At 51.2% G+C, this 21,922-nt stretch overlaps 1 protein-coding gene across 1 annotated transcript in view; it reads right to left on the bottom strand.

Moving 5' to 3' along the window:
* Positions 1-2,073: 2,073 nt before the first annotated feature.
* Positions 2,074-21,922, bottom strand: part of TRIB2 (tribbles pseudokinase 2) — a 26,101-nt gene continuing 6,252 nt past the window's right edge. Inside the window, exon 3 of the mRNA XM_077751026.1 lies at positions 2,074-4,560. Coding sequence (XP_077607152.1) covers positions 4,092-4,560 — 469 coding nt within the window. The 3' untranslated portion in view covers positions 2,074-4,091. The remainder of the gene's footprint in view (positions 4,561-21,922) is intronic.

The raw sequence follows: 21,922 nt of genomic DNA, 5'->3' as shown, positions 1-21,922 counted from the left end.
AAAAATGAATGAACATTAAAACAATTTTTTTAAGTTGTTTTTCAAGGCTTTGTCAATTGTTGGACTTGTTCAATGGTTTTCAAACATATCTAGCAGCAGAAACTTCACCTTCCTGCCTATAAGTCCAGATCAGAACCACACAGGGGAGACACCAGCTTCAGTTGCAGTATGGGGAGAGTCTCAGTGGGTCCTTGTCACCTCTTCTTGATAGCTTTGAGAAGGCTTGATAATCCTCAACTCCAGTAGCGTTCCTCAGTCAAAAGAACTCCACCCTGGTATGCCCTTGGTTGATGATAGTAACAGTCACTATTCTGGCCAAGCACAAGTCATTCCCTTGACATGCCGTAAGTCTGTAAGTCAGTTTAATCTTCATAACATCCTTGGTCCTTATAAAAGTTAAGTGATTTTCCCAGTCACGGCTATTAAAGGGTAAAGATTCAGGGCCCTGGTCATTACTTCCCACCCTCACTCCCAGTGGCCGGGGCCTCCCTGCTCCCTGCCCCAGGTTCAGATTAAGTAGCAAGGGGGTGAAGACCCAATGCCCAAAGAGATTAAAAAATAAAAGATTTCTGCTGGCGAAGACTTGAGACACAAAGGGGGAAGGAGCTTGCCGAGGTAGAGGCTCGATATATAAAGGCTGGGAGTGTGTGTGCCAACACCTCCCGCCCCTCAGCAGCCACACATTTAAAGTTTGACAGGATACGATTCAAACAGGCATCCATTAGGCAGCAGGCCCATTTCTGCTTAATCACAGGCAGTGAAAGAGCAAAGGAATTGGATCCGACTCTCCGTGCCCCTAGCAAAAGCCACCAGTGAGCTTCAAAACTTGCAAAGGCTGTTTTCTAAAGATGCACCTCGTCGAAACCTGGGGTTGGAGGGAAACTGAGCCACATGTAGCATCCCCACACAAAGTAAACATCAATTCACAGGTGTTCCCTGAATATCTCCCATGGGCCAGGCATAGGCCAGAGGCTGCTAGGGACGTGGAAGGGACATTACAAGACGATAAACACCTTGTGAATTTAGAAGACCGGTCCAATCGGCTCGAAAGCCTCCACTTCAGCCACGTCACCCCTCAGCCTCTGATGCCACACACCCCAGTCTTCTCTAGGACTTTGAGGAGTTCTAGCCACAGCCTGGCCCCAGTGGTGCTCACTTGGACAGGTGTCTAGAATGTTCTCACACGCGGTTCCCTCTGCTTAGTGCTACCGCCGTTTGCCTTCCATCATCACCCAAAGCCGCTTCTTTCTGGATTCCGATTCAGCTCCTTCCAGGGCACCTCCTGACAGACTTGGGCAGACCTATGGGTTTCCATGGATCCGTGTTTACCCCACTTCTTCATTCTGCCCATTGCCTTGCTCTGCTTGTGTGTCTGTTTCCCTAACTTGCACTGAAATGACAGAGGAAGCACTCACTAGACATTTCAGGATTGAATGGACCCCCGCGGGGCTGTAGGAACTTTTAGTAAAGGAGGTGCAGCATAGACGGGATTGCCTGTAGAGCCCACCTTTGACCCTGTCTGCCTGGGGGAGGGCTGCTCGGTAGGCATTAGTTTCTAGGAGTCCGGTGGTCTTCTCCTCGGAGGTTTCCAATGGGGTTGCAGCAGATACGGCTGTTCCTAGGGAATCGTGTGGAAGCCGGGATGATCTGAGTGCAGGAAAGCCTGAGCACCTCAGAGCTACTATATACTTGCCTGAAAGTGTCTGGGCTCGAACACCAGGCATTAACGAGTTTCAGGACTGAACAGATGGGGTCCGTGCCTGACTTAGTCCCTTACGGGTGGTTTAACCCCAGGCAAACTATGCACCGTTCTGGGCTTATTTCCTAATCTGTGATGGGAACAGAATTCACACCTCTGAAGGTGGTAGTGACGATTAATTCAGTGAGATACGACATCTAAATTGGCCAGCATATGCCCCAACACGATGGAAGCTAGCTTTCGCTTTGTATCAACAGCCATAGGGGTTCACCCTACAAGAGTGAACCCCAAGAAGACGCAGGAATTCCCGGCTGGTGGGCGGTGGCCACAAAACCACAGACGGCAGAGAATTCATCATTTGCAGGACCTCAGAATTTTAGTTAAATACGCACAATTTTATTGATTGAAGAGATTAGGACAAAAACATTAAATCAAATACAGGACAAAGCACCAGAGGCCATAGATTCCCACCATGCATGCCACCAATCTTTCCCCCTACAGGGGACTTAAAAAAGAGGGGACGGGGAAGAAAAAAAGGTCCTTCTTGACACAGCACCATCTTCAAATTGTTGAAAAACAAAAACAACCCCAAGAAACAAACAAAATAAAAAAAAAAAAACAGAACAAACAAAAACCTCTCTCCTTTGTGTCTTCCGTGATCAAAATAGAATCAAGGGCAAATCCATGGCCGCCTTGTCTCCTGACTGTGAACGGTTAAGCCGCCCTCCTGGGAACATGAAGGCCGGGCTCCTGCTAACAGGCATAAAGCATCCAAGGTCTGCACATACATGCCACATACTATCATGAAGCACAGATTCAAGTAACATTTACATACTAGAGTCCACGTGTTACCTACCCAAAAACATGACCATTTCACAAAACGTATACAGGCAGTAAAAATCCAAACAACTGAGGTACTGGAAACACAAATATTTATGCCGAAAGTGTTTTGTATCATACAGCAACAGAAAAGCCGTAATAAAAAACATTTGCCACTCGAAATCAAATAAAGCTATCTAGAAAAGCCAAACAAAAGGTTATTTCGGGGACAGAAATACTCAAACAAGAAAAAAATATATATATATATAAATGTTAACTACAGCATGTAACATGTCATTGCAAGTTAACCCGTAATTGAAGTACTGGCTTAATACATCACAATGTGACATTTTCCTTAATAAATAGAAGAGTTCTTGAAAATACAAAGGTGCATATTGGGACAGAGAGCTGTTTTTATTTATATCATCCTAGCTTTCAGCTATATGTCTCTTCCACTTGTTTCTACCGAGGGTTTCTGTCCAAACGAGAGGGCCTTCCGAGCCAAAAAGGATCGTTCTTCCTGAAGGAAACGAAATAGCTGCCCTGTATTTTATCACGAGGGACAACCAGCTCTGTTTCACTGGTTATCCAATAAAACAAAGACAAAATGTTTCATTGAGACCAGAGTGTTGCAAAAGCTTCGGACTCTAAATACGCCCTTCCTACCACCTGGCCCTGAAGCCATTGTCAAGCCCTCCTTGTTCAAAGGAAAGAAATTCAGGAATGAAATTTCTCATTTTCCTTTCCCTTCCTTTTGTTCGTTTCTTTCTTTAAACTCTGATAGCAGTAATGCATCTGGAAGTTTGACTTCTAATAGCTTCCTGCCACAAACCCATGGACACAAAACAGAGAATAACTATGTTGAAGGACAGACTTTTTTTTTTTCCCCCCCCTTCAGGGAGCAAAGCATCAATGTGTCATTTCCTGACCAGGATAGTAAATCATTTATTTAGAAGAAATGAGTTGAAAAGACCGATTAAGAGACACAAACTGGACTTTTATTTTCTTTTAGCTTAGCACCCAGGTTTCATGTCAGTCTGTGTGCACCGAATTGTTTCTTAAATGAACCCCATTAATTATTGGATAGGTGGCTGGCTTGTTTAAAAAAAAAAAAAAAGAAAAGAAAAGAAAAGAAAGAAAGAATCCTTGGCCAATTGTACCTTCCCTGAATCGGACAAGAAGTTAAAAGCTAACAGTGCGATGCCAAGATGTATGTGTGGTTGAGGCAGAGAGTTTGGGTTCTGTCAGGATCTTAACTATTTTGGAACAAATGAAAAGTGGGGTAGGCAGAAACAGCCCAGCTGACGGGGTGGGCTCCGGGGGCTACGTCGGGGAGGAGAAGCTCCCAGGGGCTTCCCGCCCCTCCAACCCGACCCCAGACTCCCACCCCACATCTCTTCCCCCATGCTACATGTTCAGTCAGCTCCTTGAAGGTTCTCCTTCTTTGAACCGAGAAACGTTGAGTGTCAGTGTCTTTCTTGCTACCAAGCCAGGCGATGTGTGTCCCCCGGAAGGACTTCCCGCTGCCCTCTCTCGCTCCTGGTACCTGCTCCAGTCTCTGCGGGGCGTGAGCTCAGTTAAAGAAAGGGTCCAAGTTCTCTTCCATGTTGACATCCGGCACCAGCTGATCAGACGCCTCCTTAGCACCATATCCTGAATTCGAGACGCTAAAATCTGTAGAAAACCAAGGATGGTCCAGAATTTCCTGCGAGGTCAGCCGCTCTGAGGGCTCCCGCCGCAGGATGCTTCGGATGAGGCACTTGGCCTTGGGCGACAGAGTCTCTGGAATGTTGAACTGGCCACGCCGGATCTTGCTGAAGAGGGAGCTGGGCTCAATGTCATGGAAAGGGTACCGCCCTACCAACATGGTATAGAGCATCACTCCCAGGCTCCACACGTCGGCTGCTTTGCCCGAGTAGCTGCCGCTGGTGTTCAAGATCTCCGGGCTGACGTACGCTGGGCAGCCGTGCTTGTCGGACAGGGAGTCATCATCTCCCCGCAGGATGTAGGCGTCTTCCAGGCTTTCCAGCTTGACCCGGGTCCTGCAAGAGAGAGGGAGACGTGAGCTCCTATGGGCGCTGTGAGGCACACGATCTCATCATAGTCACACAGCTCCGGCTTTAATGTTTCCGAGACCCTTCATTCATTCATGCATGAATTCGTTCATTCAACCAGCCAAACGCGACTTCTAGGTGCCTTCTAGATACCAGACACTCTTCCAGGGCAGGGGGCCCAGGAGTGAACAAGACTGACGAGGGGGCGCCTGGGTGGCTCAGTCGGTTAGGCGTCCGACTTCGGCTCAGGTCATGATCTCACGGTTCGTGGGTTCGAGCCCCGCATTGGGCTCTGTGCTGACAGCTCAGAGCCTGGAGCCTGCTTCAGATTCTGTGTCTCCCTCTCTCTCTGACCCTCCCCTGCTCACGCTGTCTCTCTCAGAAATAAACAAAACATTAAAAATTAAAAAAAAAAACTGACGGGGAATGTGCATGAAGTTTAAGATCTACTGGGGTGGGGGAACCCCCACTTCCCACAACTAACCAGACTCTGAATGACTTGATTATCTCCCCATCTCAGCGATGAGGGTGCAAGAGATTCAGTGCTATTCTCAAAGATGCCTCTAGGTAGTGATGGAGAGTCACAGGATTTGAACTCAGATCCAACCAACTGGGAAGCTCCCAGAAGCTCCGTCCCACAAGTTCTGGGAAGCTTCTGGCGACACGATAGAAGGCAATGTGGAAGGACCTATTACTCAATCGTATCTTGGCTTTGTAACAGTCCTTTTGTGAGAATGGAAGATTTTATGATCCCCTTTTACAGATAAGAAAGAACATCAAGGCTCAGAAAATCTGAGTAGAAATAATTTGTACAGTGCCTTTTAACTGGGAAACAGAAAAGACTTGGCCCCATACTTTTCTCAGTAAACCTGTGCCTCCTTCCCCAATACCAAGCTGCCTCTCTTCAGGACACAGGCAGAGCTGGGGAATGTACTCGAGCAGGCATGCATTATCAGCAGCTAAGCCCTCCCAGGGCTGACATCATCTTTCCAAGATTTTCTGTTAGAGTTGCCTCCTGTCCCACCAATCACACTCCTGTGGGCTGGTCCCTGATGAAATACTTATGTGACTTGGTTGCCTGTATCCTCTATGTGATAGCACGTACGTGATGTTGATTTCTCACGGGTGCAGGGGCGTGTCAATCTGCCCCTTGCCATTTACTTACTTATTTTTTTTAACGTTTATTTTTGAGACAGAGAGAGACAGAGCACGAGCGGGGCAGGGACAGAGGGAGAGAGAGGGAGACACAGAATCTGAAGCAGGCTTCAGGCTCTGAGCTGTCAGCACAGAGCCCATCCCTGGGCTCGGACCCGTAAACCATGAGATCATGACCTGAGCCAAAGTTGGTCACTTAACCAACTGAGCCACCCAGGCGTCCCTGCCCCTTGCCATTTAAGGATGACCGAGCTGGCAGACAGTTTCTGGGACTTTCCCTAGATGCAGCCCTGAAGAGACATGGAGAAACCCTATGTCGGAGTTTCCTCAGAGTCCCTGGGGCCTAGGAGCCATCTTGACAAAGCAGGGCTTGATGTGGCCACTGGGTATAAAATAAGTTCTCAGTAACTACTTTTGGAAGTTAAGTTAAATTCTTTTTACTTTTAAAAAAATTTTTTAATGTTTTATTTATTTCTGACAGAGAGAAAGACAGCGACAACACGAACAGGGGAGGGTCAGAGAGAGAGGGAGACACAGAATCTGAAACAGGCTCCAGGCTCCGAGCTAGCTGTCAGCAGAGCCCGACGTGGGACTCGAACCCACGAACCGTGAGATCATGACCTGAGCTGAAGTCGGACCCTTAACCGACTGAGCCACCCAGGCGCCCCTAAAGGAAGTTAAATTCTTAAAAGAACACTGATTTGCAGTGAACAAAGCTGAGAACCAGGACACGAAGTGACTTGCTCAAGACTGACAGCTGCCTCCAACCCAGGACCAGAAGCTCCTAGAAGAGCATCTCTCCTTGATTCAGAGGCCTTCCGAAAATCCCCATGTCCCTGCTCTGCCATCCCTTGAGTGGAAGGCTGGGTACCACCACCTCCCGGTGCTTAATACGCAAACCCTCCTCCTGTTCTTCGGGCCAGAACGCTCCACAGTTCGTGTCCGGGAGCTGTCGGGCCCCCGACTCGGGCCCATTCCATCACACTGATGAATGCCTGCCATGAAGGTGACGGGACAGGGAGGCGGGGCCCGAGTTAGGGGGAAGGGCCTCCCAGACCATGCCTACCAGGTCCTACAAGGTCATTCACAACAGCTGGTTCCTTCATCTCAGAATTTCGCGCATCACGGATGCTGTTGTCCAGAGGTGCCGTAAGGCTGAAATGGCCGGAGCACAGGAAAAACCACAGCGGGGGGTTCTCATCCTAAATCAGAGCTTGTGACTCAGGTCTATAAGCTCTGTTCCTTCTTCTTCCTTGGGCTACAGGGCTTGGCCTTTCAGGGGCCAAGGCTACTCGGGGAGCCACAGAAGGAAGGCGAGGTTCAAGTTTATCAAGTTAGCTCTCAATAAGCAAAACACCTGCCGAAATCCTGGGTTATTCTAAGATCTCATATTTGGATTACGGAAGCCTCAAAGTCTAAGGAGTGACCCTTCCCCAGCACTCTTCTCTGTCAATGAGCAATAAATGGTTGCGATCACTGGAAAAGGGACTGGGCTGGGAGCTCAGGGGGCAGATCCCAGGCCAGACTACGTCTCTTACCTGTGGTGTGGCTCTGGGAAGTCGCTCAATCTCTCTGTTTCTTTTTTTTTTTTTAACGCTTTTTAAAAAAACTTCTTTCTGAGAGAGAGACAGCGTGAGCAGGGGAGGGTCAGAGAGAGAGAGAGATACAGAATCTGAAGCAGACTCCAGGCTCTGAGCTGGCAGTCAGCACAGAGCCCGATGCGGGGCTCGAACCCACGAACCGCGAGATCCTTGACCTGAGCCGAAGACGGACGTTTAACCAACTGAGCCGCCCAGGCGCCTCTCTCTTTCTTAAACTTTGAAGAGGAGCGCTGGAAAAGGCAGTTTCCTTTTTAATTTTAATTTCTTACTGTGGTACAGTATACATAAAATGTATCATTTTAACCATTTGTAACTGGACAGGTCAGTAGCATTAAGTACGTTCAGGCATCCGTCTGGACAAGACAGCCTGAAAGTCCCTGCCGGTTTTAACATTCTGGGATTCCGATCTACAGCAATGCGCCCCCCTTCCTCGCCCACCCATAATTTGCTAGAACCAGGAGCACACAAGTGCTGTTCTTCCCCTCCCTCTTCAGCTAAGGACCTCAGGACGCGGGAAGGGTCTAGATGGGTTCATCTGGAATTGGGCTGATGGAAAGCATGTCTTGCTCTTCCTGTTGCTCGTTCTAACCTAAGGCGGCAGGTGGGGCAGACCCACACGAGCCTCATGAGACATTCCAGGACAGGAGTTGAGTCACGGAAACCCAGACGGTGGAGGGGAGGGGGAATCAAGTCACAAGCCCAAGGGGGTTCCCTCAACAGCCTCCTTCACCCGACCCTCAGCAGCACCAGCCACGCCTGGTTCAGGAGGTGGCCAGACTCGTGGCCTCCAAGGTCACGGTCGTGACAGCAGAATGCCTAGGGGAAAAGCTCTAGCGGCTGCGGCAACAATAATTCGCTGTGCAGCAAAGGACGGTCCGGTGTCCAGTGGATTCGGGGCTGGGCTCCCCTCCCGAAGCCTTCCAGCTTCAGCCCCAGGTGGCTGACCTTCTCCCGGAGGCTGCAACGTGAGCCCCAGGCCCCTTGACCACATCCTCAGCTACACCCCCACCTCTGTGCCAGCCCTTTCACTGTCCCTCAAACACACCGACCCCTCACCACCCCCTACCACAGTCCTTCCTGGGACCTCTGTGCGTGCCCTCCCCCAGCCCTTGCTGGAATGTTCTTCCACCAGATCCGGGAACGTCTCACTCCTGCTCACTTCTTCAGGTCTCTGCTCCAATGAGCTTCCTTCAGGAGCCCTTGGCCGGCCATCCTCTCTACCTGGCGGCCACCCCCAGGACGCTCGTGCGCCTCAGTGGCACCCAGGACAGCTGTTCGGTCCTGCATTTATCCCCACGCTCACTCCAAGTGTGGCCGCCTCATTCCTGCTGCCAGGAGCTCAGGCGCAGGTGGGTGGGGTCGCTTTGTAGGTAGAGAACATCGCCTTCCTTTACGGCTGTACCTCCTGCACCCTGATCGGGACCTGCCACACAGCAGACACTCAATCTGAGAGTGAAAGGGACCGTCACGTCAGGAACCCTCCGAGCTCAGGGTGCTCACCTTTAAAGGAACAGCCCTGCCCTGCCCACCTGGCCGGGATTAAGAGGATGTCAGGCCGAGTATCCACGGGAACAGGCTTTATAAATTCCAAGACGTCAGTCCCTGGTGGGGTGAGGACGGGTGCAGATGTGCCTTCAGACCCATGACCTGCTCCTGGATGAGCCCTTGCAGGGGACAGACGTCACCACTTCAAGCTCCTTATGCTAAACCACACCTGAAGCCTTTTCCTATACTGATCCCCTTCCAGGACACGACCCCTGACTGTGATGTCACCTTCCCCTCGGGACTCACCCTCTCCCCCAGGCAGCAGGGACCCTATTTCCACCCTGACCCCACTTCTGGAGTCCTCCAGATCAGAGGGAAAAAGCCTTCAATCGTGACTAAGGGTTCGATCTTGTTAATGGGCCCGCTGGCCAGCACCCGCTTCTCTCCTCCTCCACCTCCGGGACCCAGCGACCCCGAGAGTGTAATAGCAAGTGCACCCATGTGCTGCGCTCAGCTGCCCCCGGCCCCTGGCCACCTCTGCCTCCTCCCTTCAGAAGCTGGGCTTTTTGGTGGGCCGGGTCCGGATCTGCCTGTCACATTCAGCTCACCACGTGACGTGCCAGACATCTATGTATAAACCGGGCCAGCTCAGCCTCGAAGTCGGTGACCCGGGTTCAAATTCTGGCTTTGAAAATGACTAACTAACCTAATATCAAACATCTTCTGCGCCCTTACACATCCGCCAGGGTATCTACATATACTTCCTCTTTAAAGTTTATAACACCAACCTCCAAAGCAGGAACTATTAACCCTTTAGGGGGACACTGAGCCCAGTGCTCGGATGGCCAGTGAGGCCAGGGAGGGGCAGAGCGCTCGTCTCTCCCCAGGCTGCCCCAGCCACCGGACACCTGGCGCGGGACAACAGCAGCGAGGCTGTCCCAGTCAGCGAGACAGCCTCAGTGCGCAGGACGTCTGCACCCAAGGCCAGGACGTCCCAGGCAGGTGAGGCGAGAAGAGAAGAGAGAAGCCTAGTAAACGATGGGGAGGAAGTGCAGGGTTCGCAAGCATTCTTCTGACTTTGTCTCCTTCTCGGAACACCCTGAACTTGTTTACATCACTCGCAGGCGAGGGTCAAGGCAAGTGGTCTGGATTACGTCGTTTAAACAAGGACCTTCCGGGCGCACACACGTCGGGAACTCGGGACAGTGCCCAACTGCAGGGACACTCAGAGGGTCCCAGGGGCTTGGCTCGCCCCTGTGGGGCGCAGGGCTGCCCCCCTCTCCTCTCCAGACCATGTGGGGGGCCGGGGGGGGGGACTGGCAGAGCACCTGCACGTGTCTGCTTGGGAGGATGTGAATGAACCATCTCTCAACTTCTGCTGTCCCTGGTTATGAATTCTCGGACCAAGGGATCGATTTCCATAACAATCAACAAGGGCCTGGGTGGTCCCAGGAATTCAAATGTTCCACTAATCGTTAGGGCACTTAAAGTAGGCACTGGGGACAGGGGCATGACACTAACCGCCGCCTTCTCCGTTTTTATGAGGATTAAATGAAACAACGCGAGCACAATATCAACCCAAAAGCCTAGCAAAGAAAATCTGCAGAGAAGTGGCGGCAACTCTAACTGATCTTCTTAGTAAGATAAGCCTCCGCCCCTTTCAACCCCAGAGCTCAGAGGAGAAGACAGATTGAACAAGCATCAGGCAGACCCAACTGGACGTGAATCCCGCTTCGTGTTCCTTCCTGGGCCCTTTACACTTGTTTCCCCCTTGGCCTGGGATGTTCTACCCCCAAATATGCGCCCTGCTCATTCTGCTCACTTCCTTAACTCCTAAGGCAATCCGAGTGGGCTACCTGGAGGCGGTGGGAATAGAATGGTACATGAGGAATAGAGGTTCCTGAATAGGACAAGGGAGGGAGGGTGGAGAACCTGTGACCAAAAAAGCTGTGAAGGACAGTGGTGATCTCCGGCAGCTTCTCCGAGGGGAGGGCCATCAGCCTGGGGCAGAAGCGAGTCGGCCAAGCTGTATCCCTGCACACATTCTGCAACTCATCTCTGGCACAGGCAGGAACGGGCCTGCTTTGCTTTAATTTCTGAATGGAAAAGACTCACAAGGGGACGGCCTGTGGACTTGGCCACCGGCCTCGTGCCATCGGGTCCCCAGCCAGGTGAGGAAGCCACACCAGCAGGATGAGGCTCCACTACCGCCTCCAAGGAGAAAACGTGCCACCCCCTCCCAGCGGAGGCCCGCATGGCTGGCTGTGGGCCCGAGTCGCAAGACCGGTGTGACCACGCACAGACCTCCCAGCCCCAGCTGCCCTTCCGCAAAATGCAAGTGTGGCTGCAGGGCTTGAAACGGGCTCTTCTAGCTTCAAAAGCCCCGACTGTAAATTTTCTTTCATCTAAACTATAGGAACCGCAGCCGCGTGACATCTTCACGATAACAGTGACAATGACCGTAACGACAACAGTAGCTGTGAATCAGACGCCTCCTGGGTGCTGAGAGTTGTTCAGTCTGCATCTCTATCTTCCGTAACAAAACTGAAAGGCAATATTCCAATGCATTGAAACCTCTTTAAAAATTAGGGAACTGAGGGGCGCCTGGGTGGCTCAGTCGGTTGAGCAGCCGACTTTGGCTCAGGTCATGATCTCACGGTTCGTGGGTTCGAGCCCTGCATCCGGCTCTGTGCTGACAGCTCAGAGCCTGGAGCCTGTTTCAGATTCTGTGTCTCCCTCCCTCTCTGACCTCCCTCTGCTCATGCTGTCTCTCTCTCTCTCTCTCAGAAATAAATATAAATAAAATGTTAAAAAGAAAAAATTAGGGACCTGAGGCACAGAGAGTTAACTGTCCCAGGCCACAGGCAGGATAACAGAAAACGGTGTTGCGTCCACAGCAGGTTTTTCGTGCTGGCCCCCTCTCCAAATTACATCCTGGTACCAGCGACACAGATTTCCTTAGTGACAAAGAAAGAAAAGCTGTGAAAGGAAGGCCCTGCATTTACGGAGGCAAATATGGCCCCAGGTTTACTAAGCACTAGGTCGCAGACAAAACCCTCAATGCGGTAGCTCACAAGGTTAACAGAGGTGGCTGGACCTTCCCATTTCCTAGATGAAGACACTGAGATACAGAAAGCAGATGTGACGTGTCCAAGGCCACCCAGCAAATGAGTGGCCGAGGTGGGATTCACAACCAGGTTTTTCAGCTTCCAAATCAGGGCTCTGTCCAAAAATATCCACAGTGGCCGCCCCAAGCAAATCATGCTTTGCTTTTAAACCTTTAAACACCGCCTTGGGCTCCTAGCAGGAAGGGGTCAGGACAGGGTGGGCCGGGGTGGGGCCGGGCTGGGAGTTCAGCCAGACCAAGTGGGCCTGGCCGGGACGGGAAGTCCGGTGTCCTGAGGTCAGTGAAATTCAGAGAAGTCACTGAAGGCCATTCCATGGGGTGGGTCCAAGCAGGCGAAGGGTCAAGTGAGAGAGGTCAACTGCAGCCAGGTCTGGCTTTGCTCTGCCCACTACTGCAAAGCCACCCCTGGCTGTCGGCTGGGTTGTGTAAATGAGGGTCCCCCCAGGGGCTACCTGCTGGGGGTGCCCAGGACAGACTGTCCCACACAGTAGGCTGCATCAAGCTGACCCGACAGCCACCACTGGCTGCTGAACTCTGCCAGATAAATCATCATTCAAGTTCTCCATTTCCTAAGTGCATAGATTTTTCCAACAGTTTACCTCTGAGAGCCACTGACGTACCAGATCCTGTAGATTCAGCCAACAGACCGACACCAAGGTCAAGCTGCTTCCAAATCAGCAGGAAGGCAGCAGGTAACCAACAGGGAGACCTTTCAGGTCCGGGTGAGGGAAGTCTGCTGGGTTCTCCCTGGTGGTACCTCCTCTCACTATGTGACAATGACCGTGACCGTAGTCAGGGAGGTGGGGGTTCCTGCACCGGTTTAATCCACTAGAAAGTCACAGCTTGCCGAGACTGAAGTAAGTTGCTAGGAGCAGTACAGCCGTGATGAGAAGCCCAGTTCAACTCAAGCATCCAGATGTTTCCACAGCACCGCTGGCCACAAGAGAATGGCCAGTGTCGTCTGCGTGCCGGGGCACGCCTGAGCCCTGACACACCATGACCGCAGGCCAGCGGGGAAGCCATCGCCATCCCACCCCAAGGGTGGGGAACGACACCACGCCAGGGCAGCCGGTGTTTCCGCAGGAACAGACAGGGACCCCCGAGTGAGGCATGCCCGCCGGGACTGCTCCTCAGTACTCTGTTCACAACCCTTGCTCCTCTGCATGGAGACCCGACCCCAAAGGATCCCCTGATCCCGGTCCAGTGGACTCAGCCTCTCGATAAGGCTCAGCAGAAAATCTCCTGCTCAGTGCAGGACGGCACTGCTCCGAGGGCCCACCCAGCCTGGAGCCTTCCAGGGAGGGGGAGCCAGGGGCGCCTCAAGGTACTGCTCCGGCCCTGCTACTTAGCGAGGCTGACTCAGGGTCCAGAACATTCCTATCCAGAATCACTGGCAGGGCTGAGTGGGGATCAGGCCAGTCCCTCTGACCCCACCGACCCAGGGGGCACTGTGAGCAGCAGTCCAGCGCGGGACCAGGCACTTGGCAGAGGCCTAACCTGGGCCTCACCCAGATGGCCCAGGCACATACCCAGTAGGTTCCGGGAGCCAGAACACCTGAGCCCTGCTCTGGGTCCCATGGCCAGCATGTTATAGAACTTTGGAGAACATTCCCTCCTAATTTCTTCATCTGTAAAAGCTCAAGGGTTGAGCTTCATTCTACCTCTTACCCACCCCTCCGTGATCCCACCGCTTGGGGCCTGGTTCAGCCTCAGGATCTTGAAGTCCATACCCATCCCAGGTCCATCCTGCAAAAAGGCTTCCAGAATCACAGCCTGGCCTGGTCCCAGCCTGTCTAGAGAAACCCTTCAATTCAACAGCATTTCCTGGATTTCAGGTCAAGTTCAAGGTCAAGGGCATGCATCCAGGCCGTAGACCAGTGCTTCCCTCTTGAGTCTCATCTCTGATCCCCCCACACAATGCCCTCCACCAGCACACCCCTCCCTGCACAGGGCTCGTTCGTGTCTCTCGGCCTTTACTCATACTTTCTGGACACCCTCCCCACCTTCCCCCTACTTTAGACTAAGCCAAGAAGGAACGCATGTCCTCACTGACACGCTCATTCTCTATACCTCACTCTGCCCCTGGAACATTCCCTTCCTGCTCCCCCACAGCTCTCTAATGCACACCCATAACCCATAACATGCTACGAAAAGTAAATATTACTCTAAGTCTTCCATTAGGCAGCGACTCCCCATAGTGACTCCTAAAACCTAGCGCTGTATGTGGTACACAATAGGTGTTTCATCAACGTTTGCAAGCTAGCGTGACTCCCATGTCGCAGATGCCCCCAGCTCCAGCATGGCGTCTATGGTTCAGGGTACCTGGGCACAATTCTGCTTATGATCTACACTCTCTAGAGTCCAAAGAACTTTCAAATAGGCTTGACTCTATTTCCTGCTTTAGAGAAACTCCCTAGAGAACTGAATAAAGGACATTTAAGGTGTATTTCCATCTACCGCCTCCCACCATCAATGTATCTAGGGGATTTTTCTTAGGATATCTATGCTTCCAGGGCTTTAAGGGGCTACCCACACACCCACTTAGTCCATTGTCAGATATTCACCAGGTATTTACAAAGTTAGTCCTGGGCTAGAGAGGTAAGACGGAAAGATAAACAGACCCACATTACAGTTCTGTAGAGAAAACAAAACCCACTCCATGAAACAGAACAGGACAGAAGAGTGCTGCCCATGGGGTTAGTGAACTGGGGGCCCGGGACGGCTCAGAGAACACAAGTACTGAGCTTCATTTAGACTCCAGCCGGTCAGGCCCTCCTGGTGTTTACTTCTTGCCTGACTGCATGAGAAAATTCTTCCTGTGGATAGGACACAAGGGGCGGTATTTTACCTGGTGTCCTGTTCTGACAGCCAGTGAGGTCTCCCAGAGCCTCCGCTCCGGAGTCTGGTATCCTGGGTACAAACCCCCAGGCCTGCCTCTGATTAGCTGTGAGACCCTGAGCCTCAGTTTCCTCATCCACAAAGTGGTGATAATAGTACTAGCTTACTGTTTCTTCTTTTTTTCATCTGGCAGAGAGAGAGAAAGAGAGAGAGAGAGAGAGAGAGAGAGAGAAACTTAAGCAGCCTCCATGCTCAGCACAGAGCCGGACGCGGGGCTCGATCCCAAGACCCTGGGATCAAGACCTGAGCCGAAATCAAGAGTCTGATGCTCAGCCAACTCAGCCACCTGGGTGCTCCTCCTCACTGGTTTTAAACTGGTTAATGTAAATACAGTAGTTAATTAGGATTAAATCGGTTCATTTACATGCTTTTATATTTAGGAGAGGGCCTGGCACACGCTGGGCGCTAGGTATTATTTCACTCAACTGTTAAGAAGAGAAAGTCTTCTGTCTCATCGGCCATAGCAGTTTCCGCAGCACCTAAAACAGTGCCTGGCCCAGGACAGGGGCTCCTCCTATTTGCTGAATAAATAAAGGCACCTCCAGGTGGCTGGGTGATGAGGCCCAAAGCCGGCAGCTGACGACCAGAAGCAGTCATGACAACTGTCCTTTGAGCCTCTGCAGCGCACCGGGCAGCGTGCTGGGAACTACAAGTTCACGATCTCCAATCCACATCAGAGAAGGTAGGCCAAGGTCAGACGGCTCAGTGAGGGAGTCTTACTGCTGTGCCCTGGGCTCCACCTGCCCAGGGTCTCAGTCCAGCCCACCAGCTAAGTGATTAAGCACAAGCAGTAAACAGCTCGGCCAGAAGTCCTGCTGAAGGATGCCTACTATTTAGCCCATGTCTGAGCGCGGAACCCTGAGGATGCTCTCCCCTCTCTCTGGGATCAGAGACGCTTTTCCTAAGTACAATATCCTGCCCGAGACATTGGTAGCAGCGTCTCAAATGTCATTCTGCCCAAATCTTTAAATCCAAATGGCAATGATGGGTTATTTTCTCATTTGAGGCAGGACGCTAAAAGGGGCTTTCTTTGAAAAGGTGTCCCCGTGGGAATGGAGAAAACGGGAGTGTTCAGGGGCTCCTGATCTGGAAATGACCTAGAGGCCAATGATCTGTACTTATCCCCACTTCTCTCTTCCCTCTTTCTATCACGAGAATCCAATCTGAGACGCACGTGCTCAACAAAGGAGATCTTTGTGCATTCAGGGCCCGTGTTCCGGCAGCGGTGAACACGAGGCGGCCTCAAGTCCCCAAGAAGCTCCCAGCCCAGAAGGGAGTATAGAAACTAACCTGAGAGACAGAGAGGGGGAGAGAGGCAGAGAGGGAGGAGATCTTGGCTGGTCAGGGCGGCACGAGGCCTGGGCCCCACAGGACATTCAGGTCTGGTGCCCGCGTCGACGGTGGCTGGTTACACAGAGACCCCAGGGCTGCTGGGTTTCTGAAAAGGGTCTAACCTCCCTCCTGCAGAAGCAAGCACCGAGCAGCTTCCACAAAGCAGAGGAAATCAAACCTGTGACGTCAACAGATAAAAATCTTCTAACCAAAGAAGAAACATGCACAGAGGGATGTTTCTCCATTCACACGGGGTATTTCTGTGCGGTGAAATGTCAACACTGAACTGGGATTGGGGGCAGGGAGTTGGGGGTGGGGGGGGCAAGGCGCCTTGTCCCAAGGGAGAAGGGAAATCAAGCTGGAGAGCACAGGCACTGCTGTGGGAGCTAAGGCTGCAGCAGCTTAAAGGGCTCCTCACATCCTGAGTCAGCAGGCCGGCCTTGTCACCCTGAGGGCCCGGCACTAAGTCCACAGGACCTGAGGACGGCAGGAGCCACCGCTTGCTGATGGCCGATGGCGGATGCCAAGCACCGGGTTCACTTGCATTAATTCATTTAACTTCCCCAAGAAAGTCTCCTTGTTATTTCCACTCCGCAGATGAGGCAATCTAGACAGAAGAGGTTATGTAACTTGTCAAGATGAAGTTTACGAATGGAATGAGTGCAGCAGCAGCAGCAGCAGCCACTAAACTCCTGCGCTTCGTCATGGGAGTAGGGGCCTTCTCCCAAGCTCAGGCTTTCGCCTGGGGGCTCAAATGGAAACAGCGGGCCTTCTAGAACACGCTGCTTGGGCATATCAGCACGCTCACTGCTCTCTACCTAATTCAGGGCTCTGACCCACAGGGGGCCCCGGGACTGGATGAGCCCATCTCCAATTTTCCTACCAAATCTGGGGATGTAAAGGGTGTGTCCAGGGTGAGCCCAAACAGGGTAGGGTTTAACTTCCTCAAAACAAAAACAAAACAATTGTGGGTCTGCCCTGCGGAAACAACCCAGGGATGGAGGAGGAGCAGCAGCACCAGGCTGGGAACACCGTGGTCCCAGGGGAGCGCACGCGCCTCGGAGGCTCCTTCCCCTGCGAACAGAACATCGAGTCCACCCTCTGGCCTTTCTGAGCTGCCCAACCTCCACCTGCGCTTTCACCCTGCTAGTCTCCAGCCCCACTCCCTGTCCCCAGCAACGACTGTAATTAAATGAGAGGAGGATGTGGCTTAAATTTGAACCCTGAGGCCTCAAGAGTTCCACTCCTTGTGAAATGGCTGCCAAAGGGGTGGAGCCCATTCGCCATGCACTTCTGGCGCCGCAGGAATGGTTCTTCCGTAACGGCGCCATGTTATCAATGACTTTCGGACCGGTTGGCTATCATGAGCACCTGTCCCACCCTGTGCCCCCCCGGACCATGACATTCAGCTCTCACAACCAATAGGGACGCAGACCTTACTCCTGTTCTGAGGAATCTGCAGCTTGGAAGTATTAAATGACTCATCCAGGACCGGGTAGCTAATGAGTGGTAGAGACAGAATCTGAATCTTGAACCCAAATCAAAATAAAACAAAAGCCAAAGAATCTGAGGTGCTGCTGATTCAACACAGAGAAGGCAGGCACACTGGCATCGGGCCCCAACACAACACGGGGTGTCATCTTCAGGGCTGATTCTGGGAACCTGGACTGATGGCCCCCACAGCTCTACCAAGAACATTCTCACGGGTTGGTCATGGATTCAGTTACAGTCCAGAATCGGAAATCCATGCATAAGGAGCCAGCTCACAGGTGGTCCCGTTCTGAACCAGGCGGGGCTTTCACCTTCAATCCCTTGCAAGAGCATCAAACAGGAAGAAGCACATCCTTGAGAGAGAGAGAAGACCATGTGCAAAGAAGGGTCTGGTGACAGGAAGCTTAATAAAGCAGTTACTTCCAAAAGCCTCCTCTGTGTTTTCCCTCCTAGGACCAATGCATAAAGGGTCACAACACAGACACAGGCTCCATCATTCAAAGTTTCAAAAGCCTTTCAAATTCAACCCATTGTTTTCTTACAGGCTCCATGATGTCAGGAGGGGCGTGGGCTTTAGTGCTATTGAAATCCCTATCGATGAGGGCTTGCTGATTAGGATGGATGGCAAGAGCTGCCAGCAGCAAGGTCCCGGTGAGGCCCCAGACCGCGGCCCCCCTCGAAAAACGGGCACGTTGCCCCAGGCAGGCCACCGCGCAGGCCAACAAAGAGAAACTGCTGTGAAACCCGATGGCTACTGGGGACACACGGAGGGAGAAATACGATGAGTGACACACTAGAGACACACACTCGGACGAGACGTTCACAACCCAAACAACAAGGAGAAAGGCTACAAAGCGTTGCTCCTCTTTCACAGAAAGTTGACAGCTGTCTGAGAAACAAGTTCCTATTGGCTACCAGCGAGAACCGTTAGAATGTCCTTGCAAATGAGAGTGACCTTCTCAGAGCTGCCCAGACAGAGACACCTGTCACGGTAAGAAGGGCAAGTTCACCGAGACTTCAGCAAAGTGTGAGGCAGGGAAAGAGTTCTGGGGTGAAATGAGAGGGTTTCCAGGCCAGCTCCATGCGCGTGCCGGCAGTGACCTTGGGCAAGGTCACTCAGCTCCTGTGCTACCTCTCGCCAATCAGATGAGGCGTTATCGTTCTCCCTGAAGGTCCCGCAAGGACGGGAGGCCACACGGGGCTCAGGTGCTGTGAGGCATGCCAGGGACGGATGACGACTGGCTTCCTCCCCATCACTTAGGTTTCCTTTGTCAGAAGGAAAAGGCTCTGTAAAGTTAAAAAGGATTTAGCTGTGACACGTGTGCTCCAATGAAGTATTCTGGTTTCATATGCATATGGGATACTTCTTTCTAGATCTTTCTAGAAAGGGTCATGCTCTTTTGCAAAAGTCAAATACAAATTCCAAAATTCAACACCAGAAAGACATAGTCCTGGTGTTGAAAGCTTATGACATTTTGGTTTTTTTTTTTAAGTTTATTTATTTATTTTGAGAGAGACACAGAGAGAGACACAGAGAGAGGCACAGGAAGGGCAGAGAGGGAGACAGAGAATCCCAAACAGGCTCTGCACTGTCAGCATGGAGGCCGAAGTGGGGCTCCAATTCATGAACCATGAGATCACAACCTGAGCCAAAATCAAGAGCTGGATGCTTAACCAACTGAGCCACCCAGGCATCCCGACATCTTGGTATTTCTTCTCTAGGCAATGGGACATGAAGGATTTCAACTCTGCCATCATAAAGGACAAGCCAGGTCTGACTCAGCCCCTTATTTGCTTCTAGCACCCTCACCCCTGGGGCTCTGACCAGAAGCAGCCACACGATAGAACTGAAGAATGCCCCCCCCCCCGAGATCCTAGAGTTCACACGTGTCCCCTGGGAATGTCCACCCTACTGTCACCCGCTTCATAAATATATATTTACCATCCGTGTGCTATCGCTGGATGCACCACCCCCTATACTCGCTGCTGGATGAAATTCCTCTCTACAGAAGACACCATCAAAGGTGATGTTGAAAAACTTGGATCCCCGTGAAAGAGGGCGTCATTGCCCTTATGTCCCGTGGCAGGCAGATAAATTCCTTGAGAGCTGATTTAACAGACCACATGTCCTCACTTCTGCTCCTCCCCGTCGGAAACGTAGAGTCTTCACACCACATTGCGGAGTCCTTCTCTACAAAATGAACATGAGGATACCCCCCTCGCTCAAGCTGCAGAGAGAATTAGGCTCAAGAAGAACCTGATGGTAGGAAGGTACGGTGGTTGTCCACTATTAACCTCTCATTTCTGCAGTTATAGTTACTACATGTCCTAGAAACGTGGCAAAGAGAAGGACAAAGTATCTTTGTCGGTATTCTGCTGGGAGTCACATAGATACTTATTTCCCAGTGAGAACATGCAAAGCAGCACACACCTGACCTTATAATGCAGAAAGACCTCAGAACCAATTAAACAGGGCCAGGACAATAACAGAATGAGAAACTTGAGACCAGAAGGAAGGGACCAATCTAAACGGCCAGAGAGAGTATTCAAGATGAAACCAGGGTAAGAGCTTGAGCCTCCATGGCTCCAATGGCAGACACATCTGAGCTGAAGAAGAGAAAAGGTTAAGTGTGCCCCCCCCATTCTAGCTCTTTAAATTGCTCCCTCTTCTTCAGTTTACTAATAAGGGTCAAAACTGTGCACTATAGAAAGACCAAGCCATTGGCTGCCACACATGCCTAAGATATCTGTTTATGGGTAAAAATGTGGAACAAAACCAATCTCTGTGGCCGGTGGCCCTCTGAACTTTGAATACTCAGCTGGATTGTAAATGCTCATGAAATTATTCCATTTGGGTTGAGTAACCACAGGCCCCTTTATCTTTGTTAATCCCAAAATGCTTCCCAGACATTTCCCAATTAGCTCAAACCATAAAGATAAAAAAAAACAAAAACAAACAAACAAACAAAAAAAACCAACGCATACACCACTAGATCTCATTAGAATATCAACAGACTTCTATAAACAGGAGCGTATAATATCTCAGGCCAACTAACTGGAAGGCAGGTAGGTTTGACAATGAGGTGGGCACCAGACACACGTCTGTCCAGTGACTGAATGAATGGCAAGTCCTGGCTTCGTACTCAGATGGTCCTTAACAGCTTTGTGACAATGGACGTCCACTTCACCAACCATTTTCCTAATAGGATATGAGGATGCCCAAGGCAGTCATAGTAACTCCACGACCCGTGTATGTCTAGAAACTCTAGAATAATTTTTGGAAGAGTCAGCAATGAATATAAATCCGTTGCCTCCACCCCTCTATAAAAGAACATTCTTCAAAAGAAAAAAAAAGTGGCTTGAAAGACTTAGACAATCGAAGTCAGCTGGAAGACAAAGCAGGTCCCAGTGGGTTTGCTAAATAGAATGTAATGAGTTAACGGAAGAACCATGAATGGAACCCAGATGCCCAGCAGCCTATCCAGCTGTCTCCTCCAATAACCCTGACCTTCACATCACTGGGCATTTGCGTGGCAGGCACCTCACCTGCAACACGAGTCCTCCCCACGTTGGCTGTAACGTATTCATCATCTTTCAAGTTTGGTCCGAAATCATGTCTCCTCTAAAATCTTTCTTGACTTCCAAGTTCCTAGTGAGAACGGACATCCCAGCCCCCAGTTCCCATCTGACCCGGGAAATCATCTTTTGTTAGGGCTTGGAACATTCCTTTGTGGGTGAGTTGACTAGCTAATGCACACTGATATTCCTAGTACCGAGAACTGTGGCTGATGTCAGTGCCCGCTTTATTGATACATACATACACCCTTAGGTATTACTGAGTGAGGGAATGAATGAATGGATTATAAACGACTGATGCCAGGCACTGAGCGTTCTGAAGGGAGGCTTATCGATATCGTGTCTTATTCACATTGAAATGCCACACAGGCTTGCAGCCAACCTTCAGAGTTCACGCCACCGCAGCGAAAATAATGACCAGGTCACAGAGTGTCCTGCGCCTGACCTCTGAGCATTCCGCGACGCCTTTAGAGTAGCGACGACTTGGTTTCCAAGGGCACTTAAGGCACTGCAATATTCGTTCCTCTCCCCTTGCCCTCCCACCAGGACACTGGGGAAGGAAGGAAGGGAGGGAGGGAGGGAGGGAGGGAGGAAGGAAGGAAGGAAGGAAGGAAGGAAGGAAGGAAGAGAAAGAAAGGAAAGAAAGAAAGGAAAGAAAGAAGGAAGGAAGGAAGGAAGGAAAGAA

The sequence above is a fragment of the Crocuta crocuta genome, unplaced genomic scaffold (genome assembly GCF_008692635.1).
Source record: "Crocuta crocuta isolate KB4526 unplaced genomic scaffold, BGI_CrCroc_1.0 scaffold129, whole genome shotgun sequence".
NCBI lineage: Eukaryota > Metazoa > Chordata > Mammalia > Carnivora > Hyaenidae > Crocuta > Crocuta crocuta.
Note: the sequence above shows the minus strand (reverse complement) of the source record. Positions and strands in the feature narration are given on the sequence as shown.